Source organism: Grampus griseus, assembly GCF_964374135.1.
Source record: "Grampus griseus genome assembly, chromosome: 11".
Classification (NCBI taxonomy): Eukaryota; Metazoa; Chordata; class Mammalia; order Artiodactyla; family Delphinidae; genus Grampus; species Grampus griseus.
Genome location: NC_139005.1, coordinates 84762289 through 84782890, shown reverse-complemented (window position 1 = coordinate 84782890; position 20602 = coordinate 84762289). Strand labels below are relative to the sequence as shown.

General features: G+C 46.5%; 2 protein-coding genes across 4 annotated transcripts in view; one reads left to right on the top strand and one right to left on the bottom strand.

Moving 5' to 3' along the window:
* Nucleotides 1–16196, top strand: part of NT5DC3 (5'-nucleotidase domain containing 3) — a 55116-nt gene extending 38920 nt beyond the window's left edge. For all 3 annotated transcript variants that reach the window (XM_082665306.1, XM_082665304.1, XM_082665305.1), the window contains 3 exons: nt 3702–3842; nt 9045–9109; nt 11834–16196. In XM_082665306.1, coding sequence (XP_082521432.1) covers nt 3702–3842; nt 9045–9109; nt 11834–12086 — 459 coding nt within the window. In that variant the 3' untranslated portion in view covers nt 12087–16196. The remainder of the gene's footprint in view (nt 1–3701; nt 3843–9044; nt 9110–11833) is intronic.
* Nucleotides 16197–18099: 1903 nt separating this feature from the next.
* The window catches only part of STAB2 (stabilin 2), a 158314-nt gene continuing 155811 nt past the window's right edge, over nt 18100–20602 (bottom strand). Inside the window, exon 69 of the mRNA XM_082666494.1 lies at nt 18100–18583. Within this exon, the coding sequence (XP_082522620.1) occupies nt 18533–18583 (51 nt within the window). The 3' untranslated portion in view covers nt 18100–18532. The remainder of the gene's footprint in view (nt 18584–20602) is intronic.

The window sequence follows — 20602 nt, the reverse complement described above, 5'->3', positions numbered from 1 at the left end:
GAGAATTGGAAAACTGAGGTTTTCATCCCATCTCTGCTCTTTATTAGCTGTGTGACCATGGGCACATCCCTCAAGCCTGGATGTCTCCATTTGTAAGAAGAGTGAGATAAGCTAATATATACAAAAGTGCTTAGTAAAGTAGAAACAAAGTGCTCCCTTCAGGATGTTGGCACTCCCAGAATGTCCGGCCAGGTGACGTGGCATCACAGCATGTACCTCTTGCCGTGTGGCCTGTGGGCCTTGAGGATATAACTAACTGTGTGCTACCCCGGAGGCATGTAGGTACATGGCCCCATGAGGTGACACACACACAGACAGGCCTTAGCACTGTGAGAAGTAGTTTGTCAGGAATGCAGTAGTTTGTCAGATGTGGTCCCCATGACATCGGCATCACCTGGGAACTTGCTGGAACTGCAGATTCTCAGCTTCACCCCAGACCTCCTGAGTTAAAAACTCTTGGGGTGGGGCCCAGCCATCTGTGTTCTACACAGCTTCCCACACTCAAATTTGATATCAAGATAATGCTGGCCCATAGAATGAGTTAGGCAGTGTTTCCTCTTCTTCAGTTTCTGGAAGAGTTTGAGAAGGATTGGTGTTAATTCTTCTTTACATGTTTGGTAGTGGAGCCATCTGGTCCTGGGCTTTTCACTGTTGGAAGGTTTTTGATTCTCGATTCAATCTCCTTCCTAGTTAGAGGTCTATTCAGATTTACTGTTTCTTCATAATTCAGTCTTGGTAGGTTGTGTGTTTCTAGGAGTTTGTCGGTTTCATCTAGGTTGTCCAGGTTGTTGGCATACAGTACTCAGTTCGCAGTACTCTTTTATAGTCCTTCCCCCGCCCCCCGTAGAATTGCTGCTAATGTCACCACTTACATTTCTGAATTTAGTAATTTGAGTCCTCTTTTTATCTTATTAAAGGTTTGGCAATTTTGGGATTTTTTGCTTTTTTTTTGAAGAACCAATTCTTGGTTTTGTTGATCTTTCTCTGTTGTTTTTCTATTCTATTTATCTCTGCTCTCATCTTTATTATTTCCTTTGTCCTGCTAGCTTTCAGTTTAGTTTGTTCTTTTTCTAGTTCCTTTAAGGTATATAGTTAAGTTGTTTTGACATCTTTTTTTAATGTAAATGGCATTGCTATTAATTTTCCTTTTTAGTATTGCATTTGTTGCATCCCATAAATTTGAGTATGTTGTGTTTGCATTTTGTTTCAAGGTGTTTTCTAATTTCCCTTGTGACTTCTTTGACCCATTGGTTGTTGAAGAGTGTGTTGTTTAATTTCCACGTATTGTGGAATTTTTCACTTTTTCCTTTTGCTGTTGATGTCTGGTTTCATTCCTAGTGATCAGAAAAGATACTTTGTATGATTTCAGTCTTTTAAAATTAATTAAGACTTGTTTTGTGGTCTGAAATACCGTTGCTCCTGGAGAATTCTCCATGTACACTTGAAAAAAATGTGTATTCTGCTTTTGTTGGGTGGAGTGTTCTGTATTTGTCTGTTAGGTCTAATCGATCTCTAGTGTTGTTCAGGTCCTCTGTTTCCTGTTTGATCTTCTGTCTGCTTGTTTTATCCAATGTAGAAAGTGAGCTATTGAGTTTCCTGCTATTATCGTAAAGCTGTCTTTTGTTCCCTTCAGTTCTGTTAATGTTTCCTTCATATATTTTGGACCTCTGATGTTTGGTTGATATGTGCTTAGAATTGTTATATATTTTTGGTGAATTGACCCTTTTATCATGACATAATGTCATTCTTTGTGTCTTGTAACAGTTTTTGATCTAAAGTCTATTTTGCCTGATATGAGGATAGCCACTCCTGTTGCCTTTTGGTTACTATTTGCTTGGAATATCTTTTTTAATCTTTTCACTTTCAACCTATGTGTGTCCTTAGATCAAAAATAAAGGTCTTGTAGACAACATATAGTTGGATTCATGCTAAAGTTGGAAAACCACTGTTTTAACGTGATCAGACCAATTCATTAACATGTCAGAAGTTATGTGGGCAATGAACATTACCCTTCAAAGGAATCTCTTGAGAATGTAGATCCTTTAATATTGCTGCCGTTTTTCAAAATACATTTAGATGCCCCTTTTGGATTATATTTGAGAGCCAATTTGAGGCATAGGAGAAAATTAGTTTCATTATTATTAATTTATTTTCATGTACTTTAGTCTTAGGAATGTTCCAAATGATTTTTTAACCTATTTTCAGAAATAAGATCCACCTTCAAAAGTTTGTCACCACTGGGAATATTTAAAAGAATGTGATGTATGTAGTGTCTCATATATTATAGGAGAAAGAGAACTATTGAAAGGTTTAAAGAAATTCAACCATTGAAGAAGGTAGGCATCCTTAGGACAATACAGAACAGAGATTCTAGCTTTAGGTGAATCGCAGAGTGAATTTTCAAAACAGTAAGCCACATACCACTTCTCTCCTTAAAACCCTTAAAAGCTCTCTCCTTAAAAGCGCCTCTTTCTTCCTCAGAGTAAAAGCCCGATTTCCTATAATTGCCCTCAAGGCCCTGCTTGATCTCTCCTTCCCCAGCCTCCCTCTATGAAGGCATCTCCTGCCTCTGCCCTCTCTCCTACTCTGCTCTAAGCTACCTGCCTTGCTGTTTCTTAACACACCTTCCTCCCAGCCTGTTCCTGCCCCAGAGCCTTTGCACTTGCTCTTTTTCCAGGCAGAATTTTTCTTCTCCCACATATTTGCATACTTTGACTCTCCTTACCTTCAGATGTATTAGCCTTGTCTTCCTAATCACTCTATATAAAATGGTAACTCCTTTTCCCTCTTATTCTGCTTGATTTTTGTCCATTGTACTTCTCACCAGCTGCCACTGTGTATTTACTTGCTTATTTTTTGTCTCTATTTCCCATGAGAGCAGGGAATTGTTAGTTTTGTTCATTACTTTATTGTCAGTATCTAGAACAGGGCCTGGCAAACTAATATTTAGTAACTGTCAAATGAGAAAATTAACAGCCATGCATTATGGTGATTGTGTATCTTAGATTTTCCAGGACATAACTTAGATATTCTGGCTTATTAATGTCATATCATGGGATTACAGTATTTGGAATGAAAACGTGATCATATATGTTGGTATTGTGTGATCATTCCAAGTCTGAGATTCCCCATAACCCAGGAGGCTTGGCATGCGGTGGGTGTTCCCCAGTGGTCTGTGGATGAATTGAACGAAGACCTTCAGTAGCATTTCAGTTGACCCTCTTTCTGCCCCTGACCTAAGTGTGGTTTTATAGACCATGGTTAATGATTCCAGATCCTGTGTTTCTGTGGGGTCTGTGATTCACCGCAATTATTTCCGGAACAGAAACTTTCTTGGGGTGAAATGGTCAAAGCCTGAGGCTAAATTTGTTTTAATTAAGTGTAATTCATTGAATTTAGCTTGGTTAATAACTAACATTACACAATTTCTCCTGGCGGTACAGTGACTTCAAGTATGAGGTCCTAGAAATAATGCAAAGCAGAGGGATTTTCTCAGTACAGCTCAGACAGGGCAGTGAGGCAGAAAGAAGTCCATGGCATGCTGCATTGGCCAGAACTGTGTTCCGGAAGCTGCTGGAGAGCTGCAAGCTCTCCCAAATTAAAACGTAATTCAATGAATGTCTGTTGCGTCGGGGAAAGGTCATGAAATGGTTTAAATTCTGTTGAGATTAATGTTGACTTCTTGTGATCTTTGCATTCAGGACTTGACCCTGAAGCATGGCTGGCGAACGGGTGCAATTATCCCAGAGTTACGATCTGAGCTCAGAATTATGAACACGGAGCAGTACATTCAAACTATGACCTGGCTACAGACCTTGACTGGGTTATTGGAGCAGATGCAGGTTTGGGATTTTTTTTCTCTCCTACTTTTTATTTAAGGCTGAGGTTAGTCCACTGGTCAAAGTTATTTTCAGGTATTTTTATATTGAATTGTGGTCCTGAAGTATGAGGCATAAATTATCCTGCAGAATAACCACTGGGGTGATTTTGCCCCTAAAAGAGTCTTGCCATTTTCCCTAAAGAGAATTTTTAAGATGGCTCCCAAAGCCATTTGGAGAAAAGTTTTGTGGGGCCCGTGTGGGAAATCTGGTGTCCTTACTTCCCCACTAAAGCCCCACTGGGAGACCAGTGGGATTCAGGAACCTCTGCCAGTGTTTGGGTCCAGTCCTGCTTCTGTCTTTAGCCTGCGGTGGGACTTCTCCGTTCGGGGCCCCCATTTCCCCATCTGTAAAATGGAATGAACGCTTCAGGCTGGGCACCACGGCTTGCTGGGAAGAGTCTCAAAGCAAGAGTCGAGATCCCTGTGTGCAGCCTCCCTCTGATTTTGAAGATAACACCTACAGTTGGCTGGCTCACTGGAGTTCAGTGGTGTGTTTTTCTTTCTGTAAGTTACATAGCCAGTTTGGGGCAGTTAGTGAGGAAAGTTGTTTCAGCAGTGATTTCCTGGCCCGTGGAAGCTGCCCTGTGTTGCAGCTGCGACCCCTCCCCAGTCTCACGACGCACCTTGCTTTCCCCCCTGGTTCAGCTGGCCTGGCCCGCAGCTTCTCAGGGTGAGTGAGTGCCGACTCCTGTAGGTTAAGGGGCATGGATGCTTGCTCTCCTGGCTGCGGGCTCCGGCCATGGCCTGGTGCCCACAGCCTACCGGCCTGCTTTGTAAATGGGCCGGGAGCCGCCTTGCCTGGCCCAGCTGGCAGCAGACCCGGGCAGGGCTGCGGGGAGTGGCAGGTCCTCACTCCAGGGTGCACCCTTGCAGGGCGTGGGGCCTCACACGTCGCCCAGGCCTCGCTTCCAGCGCGCTCTGGCTGCGTTGCTCCTTGGCTCGTCTCTCATGAGGACCGGTTCTGTTTTCCTTCCTGTGCTTGTCTGTGAGGTGACCGTCCAAAAATAAAAGGCATCAGTTCTGGGTTAACGTAGCTTTAAGTCTGCGCATAGGTCATACGGTAATAATAGCTGCTCTTCAGATGCCGGGCATTGTGCTGAATGCTTGCTCTGCAACATTACTTATAACTCGTCCCAGCTGTCCAGTGTATGCTTTTCCACCTTAGAATAAGGAAACTGAGTGTTTGAGAGGTTGGGTAATATGTCAAAGGTCATAAAATGACAGAGGAAGAACTTGAACCTAGGCTGCGTGGTGCCCAAGTCCCTGCTTTCAGGTGCTGCACTGAAGTGCTTCTTTGCTGTGCGGTTTAGAGCTCTTGGGTGTAGCCAGACCCCTTGCCTTAGGTGCGGTCTCTCTGTGATGCAGGTAGCTGGTCAGCTACACAGATGCAGCCTGCAGGTAGATGGTGTCGCTGCATTTTAGCTTTGAGGACAAATTTATTTCTTGTTTTCCTGTCTCTGACCTGTATAAAAAGTTTAATGAATAAGGAGTGTGTGTTTTAGAGAAAGGAAGTGCTGGGAAGATTTCTGTGATTTATAGAATTAATTGTATAAGGCGTGGGGTTAGGGAAGGAAGAAAAGGGAATTGACATTTATGCTGCCGCCCCATTTTACAGGTGAGGAAACAGGCTGAGAGATAAGTAACTTTTCCAGAATCTCAAAGTTAGTGACAGCGGAATCAAGCGATACAGAAGCAAGGACTTACTATGCTCCAGACGCCAAGGGCTTTACGGGCCTTTCATTCAACAACAGCTCTTGGAAGCAGGCACTGACATCACCCCCACTTTACAGATGAAGAACCGGAGGCAGAGAGGAGAAACTAACTTGCTGGGCTTAGACCGGGCTGTCTGGCCCCAGAGCCCTCATCTCTGTGCTGTGTCACCTCGGTGTCTGGAACACTTCCGTCAGGGTGGATTCACTAGGACATAGAGGAGGGTGGCTGATAATTAAAACAGTATCCAAATGAGCATCACTTCTCCCTGTTCCCTATCTACTCTCTCCTCTGCCTCTGTGCTCACCTGGAAAACGATACATTATTCCAGTGATCCCGTGTCAAATGTTTCTGTAGCTCCCCTTTTTCCGATGGTACGCACATAGCATATTATCTGGACTGTTTTCTGAGGAGAGAAATTTGTCCTCTGAGGTTGGCTGTGATTTTTTTTTTTTTTTTTTTTTGAAGCCAGCCGTGTTGTTTGGAGCCCAGTCTGATGAATTCAATGCCGGTGTTGAAATTTTGGTTTTAAAAAAGTAGCTATGAAGAATAATTTTTGTTCGCTAGCCTTGAAGTGCCCTCTCCAGTGGTATGGCTCGTGGCGGTAGTACCGGTGGATGGTGTGGTGTATAGTGTAGAGGCTTCCCAGGTAACCCCGTCGGAGCCACGATTAACCCCGGGTGGACAGGCTTCTGCGAAGAGCCAGCCAGTCACCGTGTTAGGCTGTGCGGGTCCTCCGGTCTCTGTTGCAGCTACTCAGCTGTGCTTGTAGCACCAAAGCAGCCTTAGGCAGTATGTAAACCACCGGTTGTAGCTGTATCCCTGTAACTGTATTGGTGGACACTGAAATTTGAATTTCATATCATTTTCACGCATCATGAAATTATTTTTCTTTTGATTTTTTTCCAACAGTTTCAAGAGGAAAATCCTTTCTTAAGCTCATTAGGCCAATAGAAGAGTGGGTGCTGGGCTGGGTTTGGCCTCCCCTGGCACAGGCTGTAAGGCTGCTGGCTAGACTGCGATATCGTGCTCTCACAGGGCTGGGCCGGCCCGTACAGCACATTTGTGTAGATTGAAGTCATGAAGGGCTGAGATGCTAACTAACGAGTGAGGCTAAAGATGGCTGAGGTGACTGTAGGATGAGCCTCTGGTGTGGGCTTCTGCTGAGTCTTTTCCCGTGCTAACTACCCACCCTTGAGGACATGGTATCCCTTAAGGGTTAATTATAACTAATGAATACCCAGTCTTTGAAGTCTTTTCAAGTAGATTGCAGACACCTGAGATCACTGTTGTACAGAGTTTGGCCTTGTAGGGGGGTCAGAGCTGGAGAAAGGTGTGCCTCAGGAGAAATTGTTTTCTTCTAATGGGAGAGCCTTGGGCGTGATGGGAAGGCGCTGATGGGAAGGGTCCGGTGCTGATGGGTCCATCCAAGGAGGTGGATCACGTGGGAGAGACGATAAATGCTAGAGAAAGAGCAGGTGGGGGGGGGGTGCGGGGAGGCCTTGGATGGGAGGGTGCGAGGGGAGGCTGGGTTAAGGTGCACACCCCCCGAGCTCATATGCCCTCTCCTCTGGGCATGCTCCTGGCTCCGATCTCTGGGGCGTTCCTCCTTAGCATGTCCCTCTGGCAACCTTGGGCTTCGCTGGAGATGATCTGCCATCCTTGGCTGCCCCCCATGCTGGAAAAGCTGTGCTGGAGAAAGTGCCTTGGACTTGGAGACTCTTCATGTCTGCGGGGGCGCCCACCTGAGGGGAGAGTGGAGAGAAGCGTTCACATGGCCTGTGGCAGCTGGTTTCCAAAAGGAGGGAGCAAGTAGATTCACTCTGGTCATTTTTCTTCTGGTCACTAGTCAGAGAATTCTCCCGTCCTGCAAGTACGGGAGAAGCTTCTCCTTCATACTGGACACAAGTGCAGTTCGTGGGCCAAGAAGGGCGTATGGGCAGAGGTGGGAGGGAAACTTCCCGCCCACAGGCTGATAGCCCATCCTGTGTGCTGTCGCATTGTTTTGTCCTGATCTGTGTACCCCCCGCCAGGGCTCCCTCTTTTCCTCGCTTACATCTTCAGTAGATAGCACAGTGCTTGCCACACAGTCGGTGCTGAATATGTATATGGCCACGTGTGTGTACGTGTATGCGTGTATATCTGTGTGCATGTGTGTATATCTGCATGTATCTATCTATATAAATAAATTCCTTGTGGCACCCTACAGAGTCTTGACCTAGTCTCATGCTTTGTAGTGCCTGCGTTCTATAGTGAGTCATTTGTTGATCTAAAATGTGAGCGCTGATTGAAACCACACTCGTAGGACCTACCTCAACACCTCCAGATGTGCTGGACCAGTCTTCCGGTGCTCCAGTCACACACGGCCAGTGGTCATTCAGCGGTGGCTGCTTCCGGCTGGTGTAGGCAGCGGTGCTGGGCCGGAAGTCCAGATGACAAGCTCAGGGTTTTGTCTGAGTGGCAGAGGCCTGTAGCAGGTGACTCAGTCAAGCTGTTGACCCGGGCATACGTGATAAACAGAAGGGCCTTGGCTGCCACGTCAGAAGCAGATGGTTTGCGTGTTCGGTGTTTTCCTCCGGGTCCTGAGGCTGCCCCTGTGACCATGGTCTCCAGGGAGCCCCATCTGGCCCCCGTGGTCCCGTGTGCCTCTGGCTGCGCTCGAGAGTTCCCGTTCAGCCTCAGGAGCCTTGGAGAGAGACTTGTGAGAATCCGTGCGTTAGGGTGTGCATGGTTGTCATTTTCTTTCTGCCTTTTGCTCACATTTCAGCCCACCCAGAAAATTCTCTGCTTCTCTGTCTGGGTGAGGTGCTCTGCCTTCTTGCCTTTTATAAAAACAATTTTTTTTTTCCTTAAACACTTTAAAAGATAATATTAAGGAAAAAGATTAAAGCCAATTATAATTCAACTACCCTTGCACAAATTAAGGAAAAATTTCCCTGTCAATTTCCAGATATATGCACATGTTTTTTACATGCTTGTAACTTGTGGATGTACTGTTACACCTGCTATTTCCACTTAACTGCCGTTTGTGTGTGTGTGTGTATAATACGTATATTTATGATATATATCAATGTGTATTAGGTAGCCTGTATTAAGTGTATGTTTGTGTGTGTAGTGGATAATCCATGTGTAATGGATACATTACGCACGTATAATACACGTATATTTTATGTGGATGCATATGCATTGTGCTTATACAAAGCCTTTAATAATACTTTAATATCTCTAGTTTAATGGGAGCCTTGCTTAATGGCATCATAATATACCACGTGCACTTGGTGGAGAAGGGCAGATGGCAGCTGGGAAGTCTGACAATGTATTATGTCCTGCAGGTGCCTGCCTCTTAGACCTGAATAAAATTCCTCCCAGAAGAGCTGCCCATTAGAAAATTCTCATGACCTAATAGGTTTATTCATACCCAGAACCTTCTCAATAATTGGCTTGTGTCCTGCAGGTTCACAGAGATGCGGAGTCACAGCTGGTTTTGCAGGAGTGGAAGAAGGAGAGGAAGGAGATGAGGTAAGAGCGGCCTGTTTTGAATAGAGTAAATCCCCCACCCTGGCCACGCTCACTCAGCCCACATGCCTGGCGCAAGGCCTGCCTGAAGCAGGCTTCGAAACAGTCTTTCTCAGCTGCCAGGGGTAACTGTGACCCCCCAGCATCGAGAACGAGCCAGCTGCCATTAGTGATGAGTGACATTTCCTCGAGGCAGCAGTGAGCTCCCTCACACCTGCTGCCTGCCCTCGAGTTTGTTGTCTGTCCATCCCTCCTCCCATCCATCCCTCCTTCCAGCCCACTTAACTTCCCCGTTTGGGCAGCCACTGGTCCAGTTGTTGGCAATGCCGGTGGCCCAGCGTGGCTAGTGGGACAGTAGCCACCGAGCCACAATTAATTCTTGGGGCTTCTACAACCCTGGTGCTTGTTTGTAACACTGCTGTTTTAGGAATGTGCAGTCACTCAGTATCATGATGTCTATTGGTGAAGAAAACCCATCTGCTGTCAGAAAGTTTGGTGGGTGTGTGTCTTAAGGGAACGGTTATTCTTGATTTTTTTTTTTTTATTAAACTTGTTGATTTACAGTATTGTGTTAGCTTCAGGTGTACAGCTTCAGATTCTTTTCCATTATAGGTTATTACAAGATACTGAATATAGTTCCATGTGCTCTCCATCCTTGTTGTTTATGTTTTATATATAGTAGTGTGTATCCATTAACCCCACACTCCTAATTTATCCCCTCCCCTCTCCTTTTCGCTTGTTTTCTCTGTCTGTGAGTCTGTTTCTGTTTTGTAAATAAGTTCATTTGTATTATCTTTTTAGATTCCACATATAAGTGATGCCATATAATATTTGTCTTTCTCTGTCTGACCTACTTCACTTAGTATGATAATCTCTAGTTGCATCCATGTTGCCGCAGATGGCATTATTTCATTCTTTTTTATGGCTGAGTAATACTCCACTGTATATATGTACCACATCTTCTTCATCCATTCATCTGTCAATGGACATTTAGGTTGGTTTTAAGGGAACGATTGTTCTTAAGAGACCCTGTGGACAGTTGTGCTTTCCTGTAGAAGAGGATGGATGCTGTGCATGTAAACACTGTTGATGTGACCATTTCTGCTCTTGTGGTTCCCCCCACACCCCCCTCCCGGGCACAGCTGTCCCTAAGGTTTGTTAGTAGTGCTCACTTCCTGGGTTCTGGCCTCTGAGCAGTGGGCAGCCTCGGGGGGGGGGGGCTGTGGTGTGTGTGGAGAGGGGCAGAGTCCATCCCTCTGGGCAGCAGAAGCCACGGCTGTATTGAATCCTTCCTCTTCCCTCTCAGCGTGCTGGCTGTTGGGGGCTTATTCCAACGTGATTATTGGTCTAAAATGTTGGGTGAGAGGGTGATGGGCATATAATGTCATTTGACTCTGGGCCCCTTGCCCCTGAAGGCCAGATCTGAGTCCTACACTCCAGGGACCTCAAATTAAAGAATCGTTTCACCCGGCAGATTTTGTTTTGAATTCGCATCTCTAACAACCTCACATCTCAATGAGATTTTTCAGTAAACGTTTGAAAACCATTTATGTTGCTCCACCTGCAGACCTAATTGAGGTCTTCCAATTTTCTTCTTTTTATTGTTGTAGCATCTGCTGTCACCATATGACGAAAGAAGGCCTCTACCAACTAGTGGCTTTTATCACACAGTTGTGTAAAGGATTATGGGTTTTGCTGTGTTTATAACTGATTTTTTAACAGTCAAATGGCATTGATCCAGTTTGCTGGAGCAGTCTGTGTGTAGGGGTCCTGGCCATTGGATTGGATGGTGTGCATATCCCGTGTATGTGTGACGGGGTGTTGTTTTACACACAGACACGTGTCTGCACACCTGCAGGGGCTTAGAGCCGGGGGTAGGGTGAACAGTCTTGCAAGATGCCTGTAATCCAGGCTTTGAGGAGGTGCCTGAAGCTCTGTAATGGATGGCAGAGATGTGTTTACATCACTATAAAATAATCCTTAATCTCTCAGACATAAAGTACTTTTGAGTTTATGATATGCTTTTATTTCTCTTTCCTCACTTAGTTCTCAATATAACCTGATGAAAAGGGGGCCTTTGTCCCATTCTGTAGACAAAGGAAGTTTGGAGGCTCTGAGAACATTGTGTGTCTCTGTGGACCTTCAGAAGCAGCTCCCGCACCCTCTGTTTTTGTTTGGGAAACGGGGTGTGCAGGTTTAGAGGCTCACGCGTTGCCGCTGGAGCCTTCGGCAGTGTTCTCTCTGGCTGGCCTAAGTGGGGAATGTGATCAGAGCCAGTTGATGGATGAATGGACAGACTGTTTTCTCGATTAGAAATCGGAGCTGCTCTAGGCTAATTTGAGTCCTGTACGTGTGAAAGAGTGATCTAAAAAAAAAATCTTTTTACTGACGTATGGTTGATGTACAATATTACATCAGTTTCAGGTATACAACATAGGGATTCACATTTTTTATAGATTGTACTCCATTTATAGTTATTATAAAATATTAGCTATATTTCCCGTGCTGTGCAATATATCCTTGTAGCTTATTTATTTATTTTAAACTTTTTATTTTACATTGGGGTAGAGTTGATTAACAATGTTGTATTGGTTTCAGGTGTACAGCAGAGTGATTCAGTTATACGTATACATGTGTCTGTTCTTTGGGAAACGGTGATTTTGATTTTATTTGATTTCGGTAGCTAAAAGCAGACCTTTTGCGAATCACTGTCTCTTGCCTCTTCAGAGAAATGACCAAAGGTTCCTTCAACACCCAGTTCGGAAGCTTGTTCCGCACAGACCAGAACCCCACGTACTTCCTGCGGCGCCTGTCGCGGTTTGCCGACATCTACATGGCGTCCCTGAGCTGCCTCCTGAGCTATGATGTCAGCCACACGTTCTACCCCCGGAGAACCCCGCTGCAGCACGAGCTTCCTGCCTGGTCTGACAGGTCCCCGGCCACCAGGCCGCCGCTCCTGCAGGAGGCCCAGGCCAAGTAGCCAGCGGCCCAGGCACCCTGGGCGCGAAAAGCCAGGACCGGCGGTGGCCCCGCACCGGGCAGACTTTGCATGGACGTGACTGTGCTTACGGACATGCCTTGTGATACCTATTTTGTACATTACGGAGGATACCCCCCAGCTCGTGAAGACAGGAGCTCGCAGCCCAGGGGGACTGCCTTCCTGTACATGTGGGGACAGCGGCTGGCTTCCTGTCAACACCCTGTGATCGCCCTTCTTGTTTACTAAGGTACCGCGACCGGCGTCAGATTTTCTGGGACGGGGAGGCTTCTTGATACCATCTCTGGATTCCAGCAGGTGATGTTTTGAAACTCTTCTTGACTCTTCCATGCAAAACGCACGGAAAAAGTGAACATTCACAGGCAGTGCAGGGGACCAGTGGTGTGCACCGGTGAACTTCTCACAGAAAGCTGATGTTTGAGCGAGCGCTGCGGTAGCATACCACTGTGTCAGCGGCAGAGATGGTCCCCAGACGGCAGCCGGTTCCCAGATATCTTCTGGTACTAGGGCTTTGGCACTCTGGTGCCTCACTTGAAAGCAGACTCAGCCTCTCTGGAAGTCTTTCGTGAGAAAGAACAAGGGGAGTTGCAAGTCCTTGGCCTTGATTGTCCTCAGTATCCGTGTCCCGTGTCCTGCCCCCTGCTGGGGAAGGACCATTGTGCCCCAAGTGATGGGCAGGTTCACTCTTTTCCCCAGAAGAGGTGGGCAAAGAGAGAAGAGCTTCTGGTTAAATTTCCAGCCAGCAGAACAGACTTTGTAGAATGAGGCTGTGAGAAATAAACAGGTCAGAAGACAAATGCCAGTGCATTTGTGTTGGGTCTCCCAGGAATTTATTTTAGCTGAAACTGCTACCTGTACATTGCTTGAATGTGATCGTTGGAGGACGGAAAATGAAACAAAAAAAAGTCCTCGTAATGAAGAGCCACGCCGTGACCCCTGCTGGCTGTGTTGCAGTCTTATTAACATGTGTATTACCAGAAACCGTCCTTGTTGGAGGGAAACGAGCAGATGCCTGTCTCTCCTGACTTGTCAGCCGAGGAGAGGGGCTTGAATCTAGCAGGAGGGGAGGGAGGTGGCCCTCTCCTCTTAGCCATCTTCCACCCTCTCCTCCTCTTAGATTGCTTTCCTGCCATGTTTGTATGTCTATTTGGGGAGTTTGGGTGGTTTTCTTTAGGTGTCTGTGTTAAAGGTGGGAGAGGATAAAGGACACTGAAGCTAAGAGAAACAGAGTTGGAAATGACCTAGCTGGCTGAGTGTTCCCATTTCCTTCTGAGGACAAGGCAAGGGACACGCATCCTTAAACCTAAAGGATGCAGGTACAGGAGGAAGGGGGCTTGTGGAGAGAGGGCTCGCGTATTCAGCGTTTTTAATGGATTCGTGTACGGAGTCAGTTGTTGATGAAATGCTCGCTTGGCCTTCCACAGGATACCTGCCGCAGTGTGGAAATTAGGTGAGTCCCATAGCACGCATTGTAATGCTGCTTGTTATAATGGGAGTGTGCTTGTGATATTTTCTTGTATTTAACTAAAATAGTGAAGGTGATTCTCTAGACCCAGTAGGCCCAATTAGCCCCCTTTTTCCTTCTAAATTTTATTTGAAACACAGCAGTCCGTTCCTTTTTCAGACAGCAGGAGGCATTTCGTTTGCTGTTTGTTAGCGCTCAGGGGTTTTACGCATCCGAGTGCATTGGAAGACTGGCGTTTCGGGGGTGCAGGTGGTGCCCAGAAATGTTCAGTGTTGGGGTCCTCAGAGGATACACTGGTGCTTTGGGCTGCTAGTTTCTGCTTTGGAGAAGCTGAGTGAGGAAGTAGGTATTATTTTAAAACATTTTCTTAGTTTTTATCAGGTATTCATTAGATATCGCCTAGGTGCCAGTGATAGGGTGTCTTGTTTACTCAAGAATGAAGTACAACTATTTTTACAACCTGCTTTCATGTACATCTAGGTTAGGTGACCCAAGCCTGGGGGGAAGAAATAGATTTTCTGGGTGTGAATAATGAATTTTACGACTTATTACCGATGAAGGTTTCGGTCTGTGGGCCATGGTACGTGGCGGTATTGAGATCTCTCTGCGCAGGGCCCAACCGAGCACGTGCCCGGCAGATGTGAACCCGCGCTGGGGCCAGGACAGAGGCATTCTTGTCTGTGCTCAGTCTTAACTTGTCACTGTTGTGACTCAGCTGGTTTTCAGCACGATGCACTGCATTCTGTTCTTCCCGGTTTGTCCTCTGGTGCACACGCTTACAAAGGCATGTGGGTACAAGGGAAGGGAGTCTATTTTCTACCACTTAAAACATCAGTTTGGAAAGTGAACGGAATAAAATTAGTTTGCACATTAAAAAAATATTTTCCATTTTTAGCATCAGTTAGACTGATTTTCTCTGAATGATGTGAGCAAAAATTCCCAGCCCAGGGGCAGTCCTTGCCCCGCAAGGCTCACGTACCTGTAGCTGGTGGCCCTGGAAGGAACCTGCACAACTCGTTTTTCCAGGGTTGTTTTTAATAGATGAAACCTGGCTTTTAATATATTTTAGGAGTTTGTCTTAGAGCTCCCACTTTCCTCCTAACATGGCCTCTTCTTTTTTTCCCCCTTTTAAAAATTCTCTTCAGCTCCGTTAATGCCATCCAACGTAAACCACATGTTACTGATGCAGGCACATCTCAGACTGAATTCCTAGTCGCTTTGAAGGCATTGGTCCTCTTAGTGCAAAGGAGAAATGAAAAGTAATCTTTCTTCCTCGCTAATTTAGCTTTGGGTGACCTCAATAGCTTTCCCTCTCTTTTTGTCCCCAAAGGCCTCTAAAGTGGTAGAGTGTGTGCTAAATACTGGAACTGGATTCCACTCAGCGGAATGTTCACCTGCTGCACGCACTTGGGAGCCCTTGTCTCGAATGTGCTCTCAGACTACATTTGGCCAGAGGCAGGGTTCCTTGATTGCTCTCTTCAACTACTAGGGAGCCAACCTATGATCTGCCCTCTTAGTATTGATTTCCTTTTGTACCAGTTTTCTGCGTTAGCCTATGGGAGCTTGGTTCCAAGTTCAGCTAACCTTTAATACCCTAGTGGATTGAAGAAAAGAGAGGAAGTGAAGTTTCCCTAATGCAGGGTTCAGCAAACTTTTCCTGTAAAGGGCCAGGCAGTAAATACTTTCAGCTTTGCGGGCCATTTTCTGCGGCCCCTCTCTAGGACTGGGCCTGCCTGTGGTCCAGTACAGCATGGCTTATGAAAACAGGCTGCAGGCTGGATTTGGCCTTTGGGCCGTGGTCTGCCGAGCCCTGCTCTGATGGATCGTGTTGGTGGCAATGGCGAGATGACCTTGCTGAAAGCACGCAGATGAAGCAGCCCACAGTTGGGTGCAGCCAGTAGAAAGAAGTTCTGTAGGTAAGTGCGCCATGTTCCCCTACGAGCTACTCTCTGGGCATATTTACTTTTATGGCCAGTGGTAAAATACTGTGTTTCCAGCACACGGAACGACTGTCGTTGTGTAATTGAGCTGCCAGACTCGGCATTCATTGAATATACCTCTCACTGCCCTCATCTGTGATTGTGCTAGTAGCGTGTGATGGGCTTGGATGCCCAGAAGACCCTTCAGGACCGAAGGGCTTAATCCCCGCAGCTGCTGGGTGTGCTGCTGGCTTACCGTCTGCAGCTGTCAGTCCTCCTTGGGAGCTTCCCCTGCTGAAAAGTCCTGCCTCGGATGAGGATGTGGTCAAGCTCCCTCCCTGGAGCAACTCTGAAGGCCTTTCAGCTCCAGAGCTGTTGGGAGGGCGCACAGCTGAGGCCTCTCTGTCTGCACTGCAGCCCAGCTTCCTTCCCATCCCCTCTCCCCTTCCCGGGTGTTGATCCCAAGGACAGTCCCTATCTCAGTGTCTGCTCTCCAAGGAACCAACCCACAGCAGTGCTCTGTACTTTTCTATACTGCAGGCTTGAACTCTGACTTAGGAAACTGTTTTTTTTAGTAGAATGACAGATTGTGCCTGTTTAATTAATTTCAGGCACAATGAATGCAAATTAGATAGACTTACTGTTTATTCTGAATGTGAATTTGCTATTTATTCTAAATGTTGATTTTATGTCACATGACTTTGAACTTGTTGCCAAATAAAAGTTTGAATTGTATTGTCCAGTTTATTCTAAGTCATCTGTTTTGTGTGCTTCAGTCAGTGGCAAAGCTGTATCACATTCTAATGTACCCCAGAAAGAGTATCCCTGAGAGCAAGGGTGAAAGATTTATGGTTCATTTCTCACCACCCTTGTTCTCCCACCCCCAGCAAAGCACACTTGCTTGTTTTCAGAGCTTGAGGACCATGTAACTAAGCCACGGAAGGAAAATTGGTATGCGTTTGGCCTCAGGTGGGCAGCAGGTAAGCCACCTGGAATTTCTGTCTCTCACAGACTGTTCCCCCTTGAGAACAAGGAGATGACAGTGAGCCACCTGTTTGTCTGCAGTCAAATTACCAGGGAAGCTGGAAATTGGAAGCAATGTTTTCAAGGGAAGAAAATACTGCATAATACTGAATTAGGAGTGCACGCTGTGAAGTCAGTTCACTGCTGGGTTTTGGATAAATTTATATTTTGAAGAGCCTTCTAAAAAACCTGAACTGTGTGTGTGTTTCAACTTAATGTCCTTGACCTCTCCTTGTGCCAGGAACTTCATCTCATTCACTCCTCCCACGGATCCCTGCTGTTTCTCCTCTTAATCACGTGCCTTTCTGTCCCTCTGATGGTGGAGTTGGTGGACTCACTAGTGAATCGGTCCCACGTTCCTTCGCAGAGCGAGTTTCTGGAAACCTGGCGTTGCCCTCATCACGGCACGTTGTCCGAGAGGAGGTGGTGAGTTGTTCCTGTGCCGGCCACGGGGGCTTCTTCCCTTTCCTAGAGTTGTGAGAAAGCTTCTGAGACCCTGGGGCTTCTGGACTTTGGACTTGGCTCAGCAGAAACCCTGATGATGTGGAACAAAGTCGTTTGGGTTGCGAGGGCGACGGAGAGGAGGGTCTGAGGTCTGCTCAGCCTAGAGCAGGGCTTCTCCATCCCCAGCACTGGCTCCTGAGCATGGCCAGTGCTACCTCCAGGGACAGCTTGGAAATGGGTGGTGGGTGGGCTGGAGGGTGCCCGGTTGTCACGGTGATGGCGAGGCCACTTGGGGCCTTTTGAGGGTGTGGTGGACATCCTGCCTTGCAGAGTCCTGCACGGTGCAGGCCTGAGCCTACACATCACTTGTGTAAAATTCCAGAACGTTTTCATACCCCCAGAAGAAACCCCGTACCTCTTAGCAGTTACCCCAGTCCCTAGCTGGCAACCACTCACTCACCTTTCTGTCTCTCTGAATTTGCCGATTCTGGACATTTCCATGTAGATAGAATCATACGGCATGTGGTCTTTTGTGTCTGGTTTCTTTCACTGAGCGTCATGTTTTCAAGGTTCATCCGTGGTGTTGCATGTGTCAGTACTTAGTTCCCTTTTAGGGTGAAATGCTATTTCATGGTGTGGCTAGACACACTGGTTATCCATTCATAAGTTGGTAGACATTTGGGTTGTTTCCACGTTTTGGCTGTTACGAATAATGCTGCTGTGTACCTACCTCTGTCATTTGTTGTGTGGACATGTTTTCACTTCTCTTGGGTCTGTACCTAGGAGTGGAGTTTCTGGATCACACGGTAGTTCTGTGTTTAACTTTTTGAGGAGCTGGGGGCCCCATTTTACATTCCCACCAGCAAATCAGGAGGGATCCAGTTTCTCCACATCCTTGCCAATACTCGTTATTGGCTGTGGTTTTGAGGATGGCCATCCTAGTGGGTGTGAAGTGGTATCTCAATGTGGCTCTCATGTCTTCTTCACACAAGCAAACAAAACAGAGTTAAGAAGCGTTCCTAAGGCAGATGGTGGCCAATTGAAAAGGCCCTAAGAGGCCGCAACAAGTTGGTTTTACCTTCAAAGTCTGACCCCTCCTGTGGCGAACAGTCGCTTTGTTTCCCAAAACACTGGATCTGTTTCATTGACTTTATTCTGTAACCAATACGTCAGCACATTTCACGTGCCAGACACTGTGCTGGGTGCTGAGATATAAAGACGAATAGGGAGGTCCCTGCCTTGGGGAGCTTACAGTCTAATAGGGAAATAAGACAAGGTCACTAGAGTGTTGGTCACTAAAGGGACACGGGAAGGACAGAAGAGAGTCAGGGAGGGAGCAGTCTCCGTGGGTTGGTGGGTGGATTTAGCATGGTCCCTCACCCACAGAAACAGAATAATCCCCCAGATCAACCAAAGAGATGAGGTACGGCTTGAGTGTTTCATACTCTGAAATGTTAAAGGACCTTACTTTTCCCACAGGCAACTGGGGCTGAGGATTCACAGTTGACGGCCTTTCTGAGGCAGCGCCAGGGGCCCAGGCGGCGGCAGGTGATGTCTGGCTGGGGCAGGTCCGGCCCTCACAGTGCCCCCAGGGGGTCAGTGCTGTCCAGCTGCTGGTCTTCAGGGTCCTGGAAATGAGAGGTCTGTGAGCCACGCAGAGGGTGCAGGCCTTCTGTTTGTGAATCCTCCCGGGTCGAGCATTCTTATGGCTACTGGTCTGAGGCCTTGATGGGGTTCGGGACACGCCACCCCCAAACAAAGCACCTTGGCACATTAAATGTCTTAAACTGAAGGAATTTTTTAAAAATGGCAGAAGCAGGAAGGTCACTCCGAGGCCCCTGCCCTACCCCCTTGCCTTTCTTTCCTGAAACAGGTGACAGAATTCCCACGTGAAAGATGCCCTCCCTGTACCAGGAGGAAAGAAGACACCACCACAGATGGGGAATCAGGGGACTAAAATCTGTACAAACAAACCTTGTTCACTAACCCTTATCTTCCCAGTGACTTCACCATTCACTACCCCTAGCGCCAAACCTCCTTCCCTTGTCAATTCCTCACACATCATCTATTGTCTAAAAGGTACAAAAGCTTCCTCTTCTGGTCCCTCCTTTGGGTCTTTGGTTTCTCCTGAAGGCTCCCACGTACAGGTAAACATTCAAAAAAATGTACATGCTTTTGTCCTGTGAGTCTGTCTTTACCAGTTTACTTTTCAGGCCCAGCTAGGGAACTTAGGAGGGTCAAGGAAAACTTCTTCCTCCCCTACAGCCTAAAATATGATTCTTCCCTCAGTGCCTCGTGGACACACGTGTTGGGAGCGAGCATGGCTTCACACTGCTGTCCCACGGCTCATGGCATGGAGGTGAGGGCCCCGTTCCGGGTGCAGTCTCTGCTGTTTGAAGGTGTGTGGCCCTGGACAAATCATTTGAACTGTGCTGTAGTTTCCTCAGCTATAAAGAATCCTAGTAATATTTACCTGACAGGGAGGTGTGAGGATTAAATTAGATACTACATTAAGAAAGATTAAAAAAGCACCCCACAAAAGGTGGCTGTTACTCTGATTACAAAAAAAACTTTCCAGTTGAAAATTCATCCTGAACTAGGGTCTAATCAGAAGCCACAGTCCAGAGGCAGCCACTCTGAACCGTCTGCTGTCTGTGGCTCTGATCAGCACTGAAGTTTTATTAATTCGCATCATGGATGTTCATGCTGTCTAGATTGACGCCAGATAGTCTATAGGCAATGCCCGCTCCCTCAGTATAAAAGGCATGAGAATCAAGCACACTTGGGGCTGGTATCCTCAGCTTGGGATTCCCATAACTGGAACATTTTTGCCACCTGGTTGAATGAGAAGGGTTGAGCTGAACCCTGCATCTGGGATACTCTCTCACCTGCCTCCGGCGAGTCTTTCATGCACGGGGCTCATGGAGAGCATTGAACAGGATGTGTAATTTTTTCCCCCTTGCTTTTAAAATGAGGTTGATTTCAATATCACAAGGCTTACAGAAACACACTATCAGTAGATGCAGTTTAGCTGAACTTGCCCTTGCAATTTGGACTGGAAACTTTTACATGGGTTTGATTGAAAAAACAGAATTTATGATCTGGTTATTTTTCAATATTGCAGACATATTAAATCTACCACAGGCACTAAGAACCATGGGATATTTGCATTTGGTTCACTGCAGAAAAATAGTAACAAATGTTGCACTCTACATGCTTACAGTGGTGCAATAAAGTACTGTAATGTTTCAGTGCCAACTTACAGAAATTCAATACAGCTCCTGCCCCGTGGAGTTGGGGTGCGTCACCCTCCCAACGTGGATGTGTTCACCACCGTGTAAGCTCCCTGAATCCCCTACTATTGGGACTTTATGGATGAAGATGGGAGTAGAAGGATGTGAGCTCACCTCTTCTTATGAAAACACCAAAATCGCAACTAACTGCTGAACAACCATTGACAAAAAAACACTGGAACCTACCAAAAAAGATATCCTACATCCAAAGACAAAGAAGAAGCCACGATGAGATGGTAGGAGGGGCACAATTGCGATAAAATCAAATCCCATACCTGCTGGGTGGGTGAACCACAAACTGGAATATAATTATATAGCAGAGATTCTCTCATAGGAGTGAAAGTTCTGAGCCCC